Genomic DNA, 16,345 nt, shown 5'->3' on the forward strand with positions numbered 1-16,345 from the left:
GTTACGTTGATTGCCAGATAGAGGTAGCTAGCCTAGACCTCTGCATACACAGTGAAAAAACTTGGTGTTTACTCTGAGAAGGTTAAAACTAAAATAATATTATATTCAAGGGAAATATGAAATGTAATTTCCTTTTCCATGTACACTGGTCCTTTAAAAGAATATCTCTGTATAAATGCAACCGTTCATCCAATTCCTGTTGCTTTAATGCCAGTTAGGTTTTTAAAATCATTTCAGATCCAGAAAAAGGGGGGAAAAGTATAATGATGAAGTAGCATTTGCTAATCTTAAAATGGTTATTGTAAATCCAACCTGGAGTGAGCTTTAGTGTCATCTTCACATGAATGTGCTTTAGTGTCCTCTTTACATTCTATCACTTGTTCAGCAGCCGTTAAAAGTTGCTCAGGCTCTGAGAAAAAGCTTCTATCAGGCTTGACCGGAGCTAAATGACATTTTGAAAACCATAGGCACTCATTCTTAGGTGCAGAATTTAAAGCAAAGGACCTATTCACATGACTTTTGGGAAATCGACCCAGAAAGGGCTTCTCAATATTAGGATACTGGATAAATGAGGTTTGATAAATGGTACGGTCGCTAGTACTGCTTGGAATAGGTTCATGGGCCAAAAAAAAGTAGTTTTGCGATTTGTGTTGACACTTGTCTTGTTGAAATTTCTTTAGTCCTAGCCCCTAAACAAAGTGGAAGAAAAATACTTTAGGACAATTCTATTGTTTAAGTTAGCTAACTTATCTCCTATGTTACAGAACCATCAGAAAAGCTTTTATTAACACATCTGGGAGAGCATTTTGATAATAGTCTGCTAACAGTATCAGAAGATTTTATTCTCATCTGATATACAGCAGAACCAAGTACACTTCAACCTACCTGCAGTAGAAGCATGTACATCCAGAGAAACATGCATCAGGGAGCCAAGGCCAATTACAAGCTGGAAAAAGTTGTGTAGTTGTTCCATTCATTATGGGATAGATGCAAGGACACACACTTTTAAAAATGTGTATATACTGAAATGTGTGAAGCAGACCTGACAGGTACTTCATTACCTGTAGGACATATATTAGAGAACATTTGGAATTTGGATGAATGTAAAACTAGATTACTATGTACTCCATAAAAGCCAGCATTTATTGCTATTGTTCTGATGTTATACAGATTTCTTTACACTTTTAAGATCTATATTAAGGGGGCTGTAATCTGCCTCAAATTTTGTGGATTGGCAAGATACACAGAAAGAGTGAAATTTTGCCTACAGTTGGATCTATTAAATAAACATTAATCTACATATACAAAAGCCAGTTATGAGTCTCACATTAGCCATGCATCAAGAAAAAGGGATTTGTCATGGTATTAAACTTGCTATGATATAAAACCTTAACAAAAAGAACCAACTAGAACTAGTTTATTCTTTAAATATATATATATTATAAAATTGAACACTTACAGAATCTAAGTACTCTCCTACATTCAATAAGCAATGTCTGTTGTCATGGATTGAAAATGGAAATGTGTTTACTGGTTTCTAAAAAAGAAAAGGAAATTAAGAAAAAGATGTCTATTTGTAAACATTATTTTAGTTTAGAATACATGTATTTATTATTTTTATGCCACTCGTCAGCCCAAAAGGCCCTCAGAGCATCTTACATATATTCAATTAAATAAGACAATCCCTGCCTTACAATCTAAAAAGACACGAGGGGGGGGGGATTTTAGCAGGGCTAATGGAACGGCCCTGCTCTCCCTCTCCTCTCGGCCTACCGCAATGGGTGGTAAGAACTGAGGGAGAAGGAACCTTCCTGATGGAGGCTATTTAGCAGGGCTGGTGGCTAGACACTACCCTCCCTCATCTCAGCTTGCTGGAGGAGCTTTCATGAAGGAGGCCTTTCAGTGGGCTTGTGAAATGGCCCTGCTCTCCCACTCGTCTTCCTCAGCTCAGCCTGCTGGAATACAAATTCTCTACATTTTACTTCAAATTCATGCAATCTTTACCAATCATCTACACATCTATATAAGCATCCCAACTTTTGAATCAGATAAACTCTATTTATATGGGCACAAATTATTAGACAAATATCAAGATTTGTTTTAGTGACTCACTACTGAGCCTACAGCTAATAAAAGCTGGACTTCAAAAGGAAAGTCATAATTGAGTCAACCTGAGATTTATGAGCTCAGTGCCACCCACTGAGAAGATGCTATATATTATATCAAATTACAGACTATATATTTTAAATGGCTAAATCCCAAATCTAGAACGCATGTGGACACATGTGAAATTTTATTAGTTTTAGTTGCCAAGTTCTGGTTTCTTATACTCTACAAAAACAAGGGGGAAAGTCTCTAAAGGTTTTCTATGATCCTGTGAAGTGAAAGCCAACCCTTTACTAAACCCCCAACAAAATGCAAATATAGAACAAGGTATTTATAATGTCTTAGACTGCAATCCTGTAACACTCAACTGGGAGGAAGTCCCACTGGGACTTACTTCCCAATGAATGTGCATAGGATTGCACTGTTAATTTATAATGACAGTTAGAGGGGACCAAATAGCTAAGTAGGGTAGATCCTTGCTTGAAATTCTTTAATTTGCGGTTCTAAAAATCTAAATGCGGAATAAATCAGAGGGAATCATTTGTCTTGCCCAAAACCCCTCTCAGAAAAGTATAATGAGCTGGCTGGAGGGTCACAGCTAGTTTCCATTTTTAATTTCTAAAGTAAACAATACAATTCATTTCTAAGCATTTTTTAAATTCTTTGTTAGCAGGAATCTCCAAAAGTAAGCTTTGACATGTAAAAGTCATTTAAACATTTCAGCAGAACCCACATCATCTACTATATTTATTTATTTACAATATTTATATACCGCTCCCCGTTCAAGAATTTTGGAGCAGTAGACAAATCGGATAACCAAATAAAACAGATTAAAAACATGTTAAAAGTACATTTAAAAGAAAAGAAGTGCACTAAGTACTTCCCATTGCATATATCTTTCCCACTGAGCTTTAAGGCAGCTGCTGTCACTTGTGAACATACTGTTGTAGTGTTCTTCCTTCATGAGATATGTATTCTCCTTGAAGGGTTGTTGCCTCTTCCTAACTTCTATACTATGGAACTAACTGGCAGAACTAGAGATCAGACTCTCAGTGATTAGACTAGCACTCTTTCTTTCCCTCTGTAGCCCTGACTTTTTACTTGGCAAAAAAGCTGTGGAATTAAGGTGTTTCTGTCTGTGTTTGAATTGCCACATGATTCAAGCTGAGATCTGCAGGAATCCTTGTGATTTGTGAAATCAGTTACTATTCTATCCATGGTGTCCCATTCCCAGATTTTCAAGATAGGCAGGGGAGCAATGCAGCCAAGCCAGCAAGGACTTGTGAGAATCAGAGACCTGGCAACTAGAAAACTGACCAACAGAAGAGTTGTCCAGTTCTGCCAGTAAGATTATCTCAGATCTGAGAGTCAAGTGCTGGTTGATAGAACTAGAATCTGGTCCATACTGTTGTTCCACTAGCAGTTTCCAGGAAAGAACTGAAGGTTTTTGTAGTCTATCTGTCTGCCCCACCATTTTTGGAACATAGGGTGATCGTGTGTCCTCACATTGACACAGTCCTCTATTTGAAGCGCTTCAGCGTACCGCCCTCTATTTTGAAGGCATCCCCTATTTGAAGTACTGCTAGTTCAAATCTGGTTTAAACATAAAGAACATCAGAGCTGGGCCTTGAATTGGCCCATCAACCCTGGGCATCTAGACAGTGGACTGAGCAGTCAGCACACAGGTCAGCTGTACATGGAGGGATGTACTGTATTTCTATTTAAATTATAATAATTATTTCTAAATTTGACCTATTCATATAAATTAGCTTAAGAAAAAAATATGCAAATCTGTGTCCTCTATTGTGCTCTTTTGAGTGATATGTTTCCTCTTTTTTAATGATACATAAATGGCAACCTTAGGTGGGAACCTGCTCCTTATCATACTTAATGTATGAATTCCTCTTCCCAAGTAGGTCTCTTAAATGGGATGCCTTGTGCTGCCAAGTTAGTACTGCATCATCTTGTCTGAGCTTCAGCTCCTGTTAATTTAAAGCAGGAATTTGAGCTTCTGGACAAGGAAATAGATACTGTGATTGATAAAACGGGAGATTGTGGGAATACGAGGAGTTTCCATGTATCCAGCCTTCAAAAATGGCCAGCAGGCCAGGGGCAAGAATGTATTTGATCGTGGCCTGCAACAATGCTCAAGGAGCTAAATTAGGCTGTCAGAAAAATCTGGAGTAGATTTTTGGCTGAAAGCCTGATCTCTAGTTCTGAATGGGTTTACTTCCTTTCCTTTCTGGGAATACTGCAAGAACTGATTGGAAGGCTAGGGGTAAGGGTGGGCTGCACCATTTTCAAACTCTCTCTAGTGCTGCTCAGTATTGTGTTTTAGTTTCTCTCCCCTCTATGAGCAAAGCTTCTTCCCCAAGTCTCTTTTGCTTCCCTCCTGCAGTACTATCCTCTTCCTAAAGACGAGGAGCCCCAACCTCTATCCTTCACCCAGAGAACATATTCCTTCCAAATGTCTTCCAATCAACAAGCTACTGCCACTTCATTCCAATTGCAGGTATTTTTAAAGAACAGTTGGAAGTTTGCTTTGTAAATTGATCGACTGATGTGAGAAGGCAGAGGGCAATTTCCTCTCTGTTGTTTAGTGTCTTTCTTGCCTCTGAGTGTCTACCTTTGCAGACTTTCTCCATTCCCCAGCCCTGCTTGCAGTTGACTATTTCACTCCCACTTTCCACAGAAGAAAAAACCTGCAAAAGTTTTGCATTAAATCTAGAAGCTAATTAAGAACAAAGACTCAGTTGTAAAGTGGAACAGCTGTAGGGGAAGAAGAAAAAACTGGAGTGGATTTCTTTCAGAGAGATGGAAAGACTGTCTCCTAGTTTTTATTTATTTACATATTTTTGAACATTTACATACCACTTCCCATTTTAAAAATACTAAAGTGGTTCACAACATAATATAAAACAATATATTATTCAAAGCATTTAGATAAGTTAATGGTTGTGAAAAGTCAGGGTAAACAAGTTAGCTTTTTGTAATCATTGAAAGCATGTGATCATTGATGCCTGATGTGTAACAGAGAGGTCATTCCAAAGAGTGCCACAATGGTGAAGGCCTGTTGCTGCCACATGGGACTACCAGCAAGACCTCCCCTGAAGATCAGAGTGGTCTAACAGGTCTGTAAAGGGGAAAATATTTCAGGTAGCCTTGTCCTAAATTGTTTAGGGCTTTATGTCAATAAAAATACTTTGAATCTGGCTCCGTAGCAAACTGGCAGCATGTAGTGCAGTGTTACATGTGTATGGCAAGGCATTCCACTGAACAGCCTTGCTGCAGCATTCTGCACAAACTGCATCTTCCAAACCAGCCTCAAGGGCAGCCCCATATAGAGAGGATTACAGTAGTCCTGTCTTGAGGTTACCAATATATTAATTACAGTTGTTAACATACCCTTGTCCAGGAATAGGTGTAGTATTGTATCAACCAAAGTTGGTAAAAGGTGCTCCATGCCACAAAATTAACTTGGACTTCTAATGACAATGTTCACTCTAGGAACATTCCCAAACTGTATACCCATTCTTTTATGGGGAGTGCAACCCCATCCAGAACAGGTAAACTCCCTAATTCCTGGACCCAGGAACCACTTACCCACAGTGCCTCTGTGTAATCAGGATCTAACTTCAGCTTATTGGCCCTCATCCAGCCCACCACTGCATTTAAACACTGGTCCAGATCATGTACAGCCTGATTCAGATGTAACAAAGAAATGGAGCTCAGTGTCATCAGCATGCTGGTGACACCCTGCCCCCAAACTCCTAATGACTGTACCCACACCTTCATATATATGTTAAATAGCAATGCAAACAAAATGGTACCATGTGGTACCCCTTAGCATAATCGCCAGGGGACTGAGATAAAGTCACACAATGCTACTCTCTGGACACTACCCTGTAGCTATGGGTGGAACCACTGTAAAACAGGTCTCCCAATTCCCAAGCCACAAAGATAGTCCAGGAGGATACCATGGCCAATGGTATCAAAAGCCACTGAAAGATTGAGTAAGAATAACATGAGTCGCACTCCCTTTATCCCTCTCCCAAAATAGGTCATCCATCAGGGTGACCAAGGCCAATTCTGTCCCTATCTAGGCTGAAATCCAGACCGGAATGGATCTAGATAATCAGTGTGCTCCAAGAATGTCCCCACCACCCTATCAAATACCTTGCCCCAAAAGGGGGTATTAGTGGCCAGGTGATGGTTGTTATAAACCTCTGGATCCAGTAAAAGCTTTTTCAGAAGTGGTGTCACACCACTGCCTTTTTAAGGGCAGCAGGCACCACTCCCTCAAACAGTACTGTGTTTACCAGTTCCTGGACCCATTTGGTCAACCCACCTTGCCTAGTTTGAATCAGCCATGATGGGCAAAGGTCGAGAGGACATACAGTTGGTCAAATGGATGCAAGCGTCGTGTCCACATCCTCTGGAACAGCTCCCAGGAAACTGGACAAGATGAAACATTGGATATCTCACCAGAACCTGTTATAATAGCAGTGTTAAGATTGCTATGAAGATGGGCAATTTTATCCTTGAAGTGTCTTGCAAAATTGTTACAACAGGCCTCCAAGGATTCCAACATACTATTCAGTGGGGTAGATGTTAATAACCCCCAGAATAGCTCTATTGTGTGGCTACTTGAGGACACCTTCTTTGCTTCCCTCACTGTCACAATATAGGCGCTCTTATTATACACTCTTACTTTCGTTCCATTGGCTTTACAGTGAGTCTTACACCACTTCTGCTCTAGCCATCATGCGGCCTGTTTCATTCCTTGGATATCTCCTGAACCCTCCACGCGTACACACAAGTTATAACCCTAGTTTTGATAATGAATGTTTGCTGGGTTGTGTTGGGACTTGCTTGAAAATCCTCTCAGTTTTGAAAGCTGTTTTCCATATAGAGAAGGGGGTTGCTTTTCAAGAAATACAAGTGCAAATCCCCCCTGGCCATATGGAAGTAACGCCATAGTTCTTTGGATCCCAGCTTATATATGTAGTAAATTCACTAACAATTCAATAAGTTAACTATACTTAAAAACACTTTTGAGACTGCAATGAAAGTAAGAACAATGAGATACAACTAAGGAAATACTGTAGTGCTCCCTCTAAGCAAGTTAATTAATCTCACAGCTAGGGTGGTCCCTCACAGGGAGAGATTAGAGACAGTCAGCTGTTGCCCACAGTCAATTTCCAGTTTCTTTTAAATTGAAGAAAAGCCTTCTCCAGCAGTTATTCAAAAATTGTTGAAATTAAGCAAATTCTCTCATGCTATGTTTTTGTGACATCATATACCACCTAATGGCATCTTACTTATTCTGACATGCCTGTTTTACTCCATCATAAAAAGAAACATGCATACTTTTGGAATATTTCTCAACAGTGGAAACAACACAATAAAGACACTGTACCAATTAAAGACAGATAAGACCATAGGAGACCAATGGCTTAATAGCCTCTTTTAATTAGTAGCCAATGTAACAGATTTATTTTATTTATTTACTGTACTTTTAATCTGCCCAATAATTGATGTTTTCTAGATGGCGAATAATACAATAAAATATACAGTACCAGTATTAAAACAAAAAATAAAAATAGCACAGAATAAAACCAAGATAAACCAGCAGAAAAGAATAAAACCATAACATCATAAAACCAGATTAAAACCAGCAGTACTAAATTTACTAAAAGCCATTTTTTAAATGCCTGGAAGAATAAAAAGGCCTTTACCTGGCACCAAAACGACCATAATATAAATGCCAGATGAACCTCATTGCGGAGAACATTCCACAAACAGGGTGCCACCACCGAAGAGGCCCTCTCTTTTGTAGCCACCCACCTCACCCCATTTGGCAGGAGCACCTGAAGGACGGCCTCAGATGATGATCTTAATGACTGGGTAGGTTGATATAGGAGAAGACTTCCTTCACGTAACCTGGCCCCAAACCATTTAGGTAGGGTGACCATATGAAAAGGAGGACAGGGCTCCTGCATCTTTAAAAATTGCATAGAAAAGGGAATTTCAGCAGGTGTTATTTGTATATATGGAGAACCTGATGAAATTCCATCCTCATCACAATAGTTAAAGGTGCAAGAGCTATACTAGAGTGACCTGATTTAAAAGAGGGCAGGGCACCTGCAGCTTTACCTGGTGTGATGAAGAGGAAATTTCACCAGGTTCCCCATATATACAAATGACACCTGCTGAAATTTCCTTTTCAATACAACTGTTAAAGATACAGGAGCCCAGTCCTCCTTTTCATATCGTCACCCTAATTTAGGGCTTTACAGGTTAAAATCCGCAGTTTGAATTGGGCCTGGAAATGGACTATAAAGCAGTGCAGATGAAGAAGTACTGTCATAATATGATCAAACCAGCCAGGCCCAGTTAGCAGTCCAGCCGGTTTACAAGAAAGTAGAAATCCACCATCCCCCTCTTGCTCTACTCAAAACTATATCTCAAATCTGCTTGCAATTGCTGTGACCTCAGCACATACTAAAGTAAGAAATTACCCAATTAAATTTAACATGTAATAGGTTGAAAACAAAACTTTTCCACTAAAGAACATTTTCCAGTACAATTCTCTACCGTAGGACATGATGCTGCTCAAGGCAATATTCACTTGAACTGTTAATTCAGTTTAATTTCAAGTTCTTAATTTGCCCATTCTTCCTTTCCGTAGGATGCCACTGTCCTCACAATGTGTATGCTTGCTTGAACAGTAGGAGATAAAGGACTTCTCTATACCAGGCTTTTTATCCCACAACTTTAATGGGGCTTCTGCTTCCCTATTCTTTGCAGGATTAAGATTGGCCCTTTAAACACACTTCTCTATCCCCCCTCCCCACGGGGGTTCCCTTTATCTGCAAGTTCGACATACAGCCACTACAGGGTTCTGTGGTTATAGCGCAACTCTGCTGTAACATGTTAAGATTCAAATCATGATCTTTAAATAGCTCATTATCTCCATTACAAAGAAAGCTGCAGAAATGGTCACAAAACACATGAGAGGCCCTGGAGGTTGATGATGTCATGTAAAGGACCCATAAACTTTCTTGAGTAACCAATCTCAATCACTGGATTAAAGACTTCTGGGATATAACCTCATGGCTTTGCTAAATCACTCTACTGTGGGGTGGGGATGATATTTACCTCTGTTCTTAAAATATAGATGTTATTGATTATGTATGATACTGATTATCTGGACCTATTTCAATTGGGCTTTCAGCTGGGGTATTTATTAATTTACAACATTTATATACCTTTCCACATCTAAACAGATTCTGCAGTGGCGAACAATAAGAGAAAATAATTAAACAATTTTTATTTTAGAAACAGAATACCAATAAAAACTGTGGCTGGTCAAACAAGGAAGGTTTCTTGAAATAAAGATGTTTTCAGGAGGCACCAAAAACATAATGTTGATGTCTGCCTGACCTCCAGAGGGAGGGACTTCCACAGAAAGGGAGCCACCACACTGAAGGCTCTTTTCCAAGTGGATTCCAATCAGGCCATAGTTCCACATGGAACCACCAGGAGCATGACATCTGATGACCTCAGTGATTGAGGATATGGGACTGAAACTGCTTTAGTTGCCTTGATGGATGACCTACGCCGGGAACTGGATGTGGGGAGTGCAACCTGATTAGTTCTCCTGGAACTCTCAGCAGTTTTCGATACCATTGATCATGATATCCTTCTGAACTGCCTGGCACGGCTGGGCCTTGGGGGTACTGTTTTACAGTGGTTCTGATCCTTTGTTCCCCATACTATTTGATATTTATATGAAACTGCTGGGAGAGGTCATTCAGAGCTTTGGAATAAGGTACCACCAATATGTTGATGATACCCAACTCTATTGGTCTTTGTCACTTAACATCACCTAAAACCCTTGAATGTTGCATTGGTTTGAAAATGTGCTAGGTGATGGTTAAAAAGCTGAGGTTAAACCCAAACAGGATGGAAGCGTTGATCAATAGAAAGCCTGATTTGAGGACTGGGATTCAACCCGTTTTGGAAGGGGTTGTGTTCCCCGTAAAGGATCATGTCCATAGTTTGGGAGTGTTCCTTGATACTACTGTACTTTGGGTGACAGTGGTGGCAAAGTGTGTGTGTGCACAATTATGGTACGTGTGCCAGCTGCGACCCTTCCTAAATCAGTCGGACTTGGCAAAAGTTATCATACCTTAGTTACATCACATTTAGACTATTGCAATGTGCTCTATATGGGGTTAGCCTTGAAGAATGTCCAGTAGCTTCAATTGGCTGCTAATTGGTGAAAAGTATTGGGACCACATTATGTTGAAAGACCTACACTGGTTACCAATTGCTTTCCAAGTGCAATCCAAGGTGTTGGTTTTAACCTTTAAAGCCCTTCATGTACGTCCAGGGTGCCGAAAAATAATAACCCATATCCATTCTTTAAAGCAGGGATAGGAAACCTCCAGCCCATGGGCCTAATCTGGCCTGCAGAATTTCCCCATCTGGCCCACAGAAACATCGGGTGATTCCACAGGTACCTTCTTAAGCTTTCAGCCTTAAGCTTCCATTGACCTCCTTCCAAAAGAAACTAAACCTGATTAAATGCTGTGCACCTGAAACATTTCACCTGCTGAGAAAGTTGAGGCAAGCATAACACTATCATTGTAGAAATTGCTGCTGCTCAGGGTTCTCCTAGTTCAGATGTTATATTTGTCTGAGGAAAGACCAATTTGCATGCCAAAGAAAATATCATACAAATCATCCCTAAAACATTCAGATGCAATCCTATGCATGTTTCAACATGCAAGAATATTTACTTACCTTCTCTCGAACTTTGTACATCAATGGCAATCTGTTGTCAATTTGATGAGTAGCTTCTGCATTTAGTATCTGTTTTTGCATAGTGGCTGTAAGAGATTCAGGATATATTTGCAGCTTTTCAGACTGTGCGAACTATGAAACATAAAATATTAAGATAAAGATAAACAAAAAGGAAACATAATTCAAAATATGAAAAGATGTGAACTATATATTTTTATTATTTGTATTACAGCAACACCTAGAGGCTCCATTAAGAAGCAGGATCCCATTCTATTTTCATTTAACAAACAACAACAACAACAAAAGTAGAAAATAATTCCTACTTTCAAACTTTATGTGTAGATAAAATAATTACATTGATGAAAATGGTAAACCTCAGAATTTTTTTATAATAAATGGCAAATGTTCACTTTGCAGGGTGGCAATTCTGGCAACAGTTCATCTGAAGTTAGTGGAGGAGCAGTCTGAGTAAAGAACAGGTTATTCAATGAAGAACAAGTTATTTATTGCAATATACATATTTCTGGAAAGATCCTGAAAGTGAGGACATAAAATGTGCAGGATATGTTCTGCATATTATAGGAACAGATCCTGACCAGTTTCAAGATAAACCACAGAATCTATGCTTTTTTTATACTCGCACAGCAGTTTAGAACTTGATAACACTAACAGTTACTGTTTCTAGTCATTGTATTACTGTCAGTAGAAACAAAGGTAATGAGACATTTCTTTGAAAATGAAAAAAATGAATAGTAAATCAAATGTGCAGTATAAAGAAGGAAGATAAGCAGTAAACTGGGTGGGCTGGGGTAGAGGAGGGTAATGCTGGCAATGTTCCCAGAGGAAGTTATTACTTTCTGTGTGAAATTTAAGAATGCTGTTAATAAAGCAAATGAAGGCTTTAATAATATAAAATCAATAGATGCGACTTGCAAATTATTCTGACTATATTGGTTCATGAATACCCATGTAACTAGTACTTCTGATGCATATTATAAAACTCTTCGGCTAATAATATGAACTGTTTACACAATAAAACATTTTTTTTCAAAGATAGCTGCCTTTGGACACACTTTAACATTAACTTGATAACACTAGCATAGCAAATAATCTAAGCAATCCTTTTGCTTCCAGAGAAATATTCAAGATAACGTAATCCAGATTATTTCTTATATTTTTCATTCTGTCCTTCTAAGGAGTTCCAGGCAGTAGTCCTGTTTCTCCCTAACTTTTATCCTCACAACAACCCTGTGATATAAGTTAGGTGAGGGAGTGACTCCCAGTAAACTTTGTGGCTGAGTGGAGATTTGAACCCGTCACCCTACTTCTAGTCTGACACTCCAGTTAATTACTACAACACACAGTCTGTCATACTCAGAGGGCTTCCCTTCCCCCTTTCACGTTTATGGGTGCAGCAGAAATTTTAACTTGCATTGTTATTGTAATCAGGAGCTGGCAGATATTTGTGCGAGGTGGTGGCTCTCCTTTTGTGAGGCAGGAAACCGGGCAGGGTGGGTGGGGAGGTTTTCGGGTTTGATTATTTTTGGGGTAACAGGTTTGATATGCTGCATGTGGTGTAAGGTTGCTAGCTGGCCATCCCTTTCTTGAAATTGTAACACCCATGTAAAATGAAAATAATGTTATTGGATTATAGTTGCTACCTGTTCCTTTTGCATTTTCGAAATAAGACCCTAGACATCGGGCCCTTCCAGCCTTCCCCAACCTGGCACCCCTCAGGTGTGCTGGATTGCAACTTTTAGCATCCCGGAGGTTAGCTGGGAGTTGTACTTCCAACACATCTGGAGGGCACCATTCTGGGGGAAGGCTGTGCTTTTGCTTTCTCGTCCACCCACCCTTCTTTTAGGCTACATTCTTCCTGCGGGCCCTGCCTTACCCAGGCACCATCCCGTGCCGTGCTGGGGTTGGCCCGCCTCCCCTTGGGCATGTTGTGCCCCAAAACCTAGCGCTCTGGATCCGGCTACTATGTTGGTCGCGTGAAGCTCAGCCCCGCCAGGGAGCCGGTGGGGATGGTGGCCTCCGCCGCCAGCCGGCCTCCCACTGAGGCTGAGGCGGCTCTGGTTGCCATGGTCACCGCTGCCTCGCTCATTTCTTCTGTATCCAACCCAGGAACTCCGCCGCCCTCCATGGTTCTCCTGATCATTAAGGAAATGGCGCGAAATTCCGACATCGTTCAGCAACGACGCGGACAAGAAATAAATGTTTTTCCTAGTTTTAGAAGCGGGGGAGACGCTTTTTTGTTACTGGTAAGGGCCGTGAGGAAGATTCTCCAGTAGTCCTAAGTAGAGAGGGGGGGAAATGCACCTATATGCCTGAATGAAACAGCCACATCTCAACAACAGTTTACACGTGCAAACATCAAGCAGAGAGAGGCATGTGTGGAACTGTATGTAAGTAGGGTGACCATATGAAAAGGAGGACAGGGCTCCTGTATCTTTAACAGTTTATTGAAAATGGAAATTTCAGCAGATGTTATTTGTATATATGGGGAACCTGATGAAATTTCCTCTTCATCACAAGAGTTAAGGCTGCAGGTGCCCTGCCCTCTTTCAAATCTGGTCACTCTAGTATAGCTCCTGCAGCTTTAACTGTGGTGATGAAGAGGGCATTTCACCACGTTCTCCATATATACAAATAATACCTGCTGTAATTCCGTTTTCTATTAAAGATACAGGAGCCCTGACCTCTTTTTCATATGGTCACCCTACATGTATGTTGCTAGATAACTGCTGACCCAGTTGCGATGAAATTTTCCTGTTGCAAGTTTTCACTAAAACATACAACTCTACTCATATAAAGAGTGACAAGATCACTGCTTTCCTGCACGAACTGAAAAAAAATTGAGCTTGTGTCTACCTGCTGGCCAGGGCCAGTGCTAGACTATTTTGTGCCCTAGGCAAGGCAAGCTACTTGCACATACACACCAATTTTTTTGCCAACTTCAATTTTTAAGAACATGTTTTGTAGAAAAAAAAAGTCCTTTTATTTTTTTCTTAAAACAGCTAATTTGTATAAAACTGCGACCCTTAAAGGTCAGTACTGCACCCCTCTGAGGTCTGCACCCTAGGCAGCTGCCTAGTTGGTCTAATGGTAGTGCCGGCCCTACTGCTGGCACATGAGCACTGTGTATGTATATTTCATGAAGGAGGAGCTGCAATTCAGTGTGAGTTTGTGGCTCTGATTTGAGCACTGTAGTGTTCATGAGAGTAAAGTGCTATTTTCTGCTGCTGTTCTTTCTTATCCTTTTAAAAAGCTGAAAGCAGGATTTTATCCTCATAATGGCTCTAGGGAAGTAGATTACTCTGTGGCCCTATAGAAACCTACCATCTAACCTGGTGAAGAGTTTTAAAGAACTCTAAAATAAATATTACCGCTATTTTATTGTTTTACTCTGAACAGCACCATGTACACTGATGGTGCTATATAAATAAATAAATAATAATAATAATAATAATAATAATAATAATTCTCAAACCTCAGTTCATATAATAAACTCACTTAGCCTGGTTCTTGTCATAGGTAAAAAAATGTGTGTGAATCACCCCTATAACTCTACCTGGAAGAGCTCTTGGAAACAATGACTATATGATTATGCATGTTATTCTTAGCTCTATTAGCCATTTTATGTGTCATAAGGTTTAAGATAGTTACAACTATTCTATGAGCAAGGAAACCCTTACTTAGAGCTAAAATTGTACATTGTCTCAAAGCCAGTGAAACTTGATACTTCCTTCAACAAGATGGTTTTCAGTTGGATCCTAACTCTGCGACTGTGTAGTGCTTAAAGTTCTTCATGCTCATCAGGGCTGAACACCCTGACTTGAGAATTAGGCCAGATCTACACCAAGCAGGATATGACACTTTGAAAACGGTTTGAAAACTGTATGTGGAGTGTGTCCTGGGCTCCAACAATTGTCACTATTATTATGAACCATTTTAAAGCAATAATGTAGATCCTTCCTTAATCTAACTAAACTCAGAAGTAAAGTGTGCCTTACTTCTGAGTAATTTAGAATTGTGTTACAAGGATTATATTTCAAATTGATTATTTAATAAATGACTTACACACAGTTTCCTAAAGTATTTATTTTATTTATTTAAAAGATTTACAACACATCTTTCAACAAAGGTTTTCATGATGGCTAACAAAAACATACACATCAGGATACCCAAATTAAAAACAAGATATTAAAAGTAAAAAAAAAAATAGGGACAACAATAAAAGCAGCAGTAAGCTAGTGATGGCAGGACATAAATTGTCCATTAAAAGCATAAGATAATAAAATTGTCTTCCATCTGTTGGCAAAAGATAACCACAGGTGAGTGCCCCTGGAGAAACCATTTATCAATTGTGGCGGGTACCAACAAGAAGGCCCTATCTCTGGTCATCACACACTTCACCTTTGAAGATATTGGGAGCAGGGCCTCTAAAGCAGATCTTAATGAGTGGACAGATTCATATGGGAGCAGATGGTATTCAGGGTTAGCAACTTTTTAAAGTTACTTGAAAATTATTTAGGTTACAAAATTACATGCCATCTCCACAATTATGTATAAGATGTGTCTAAATAATACTAAAAAACAGGACTGTTTCCTTAAATCTGCACTTACAGCTGTTACCTTTCAGAAGTAGTGCAAGAAGCTCTAGCTATGCGTACAAAATGGTGTATGTGGTAAGGAATGCACATCTCTCATAAAACATTTTTAAATTAAAGATTCACAAACTAGTGAGGCATTGTTATGGCTAAGGAGATAATCATATTGTTTTGCTACTCTTTCACTTTTTGAAGGGCCACCATGAAAAAATGCATCAGTTTACCTGGATATTTATATCCCATCTTTCAATGAATTATTGGATGTCTTGCATGGTTAAGGAATATAAAATCAGTTAAAACACATAAAATGAAAAAAAAAATGTTAACAAAATATATAAAAGTTGCCTAATCCAAATGGCAGAGATAAAAAACACTAATGGATTTGAAGCTAAAACAAATTAAATGGCCTGTGAAAAATAAAGAAGATATTTTATGGGGGATGTCTTGCATGATAAAATGTGATATCATCAAATGCCTCCTTGAGGAAAGACATCCATATGCTGCATAACTAAGCAAAATCCTGTAACAATTTAAGTGAAATTTACTTCAAAGTAAAGATTAATAGGATTAGGCTGCATGTCTGTTGCATCTCTGCAACATTAACTCAGTCCATAATCACACATCAGTGCTTATGTAAGTGACATAATTCAATGTATCGTGAGAAAAATAGGAAGATATCGTATGCATTGCTTCTCTAGATGGGGCAAAGGTGGGTTTCTTGTGGGCTGCAATACAGAATTTTTCTTAATTCCCCCTTTCGGCACTGAGATTCTAACAGGGAACCTCCACATCTTGTATCCTGAGGGGGAGAAACA

The 16,345-nt window shown here is 39.4% G+C and overlaps 1 protein-coding gene across 1 annotated transcript; it reads right to left on the bottom strand.

Moving 5' to 3' along the window:
- Positions 1-296: 296 nt before the first annotated feature.
- TEX36 (testis expressed 36) lies at positions 297-12,862 on the bottom strand. Its single transcript, XM_063133265.1, has 5 exons — positions 12,812-12,862; positions 10,918-11,049; positions 5,710-5,805; positions 1,460-1,537; positions 297-689 (listed from the first exon to the last, which is right to left on the bottom strand). Exons 1-5 carry the CDS (start codon positions 12,860-12,862, stop codon positions 297-299), a joined length of 750 nt encoding a protein of 249 aa, XP_062989335.1.
- Between the last annotated feature and the right edge of the window lie 3,483 nt (positions 12,863-16,345).

Source organism: Elgaria multicarinata, chromosome 8 (genome assembly GCF_023053635.1).
Source record: "Elgaria multicarinata webbii isolate HBS135686 ecotype San Diego chromosome 8, rElgMul1.1.pri, whole genome shotgun sequence".
NCBI classification, from domain to species: Eukaryota; Metazoa; Chordata; class Lepidosauria; order Squamata; family Anguidae; genus Elgaria; species Elgaria multicarinata.

Coding starts and splice junctions, on each gene's coding strand:
- TEX36 (XM_063133265.1), bottom strand. CDS start 12,862: ATGCCCAAGGGGAGGCGGGCCAACCCCAGCACGGCACGGGATGGTGCC. Junction 1,538..5,709: donor ATTACACAGAGGCACTGTGG/GTAAGTGGTTCC, acceptor TTTCTTTTTTAG/AAACCAGTAAACACATTTCC. Junction 690..1,459: donor TAGGAGAGTACTTAGATTCT/GTAAGTGTTCAA, acceptor CACTTTGTTTAG/GGGCTAGGACTAAAGAAATT.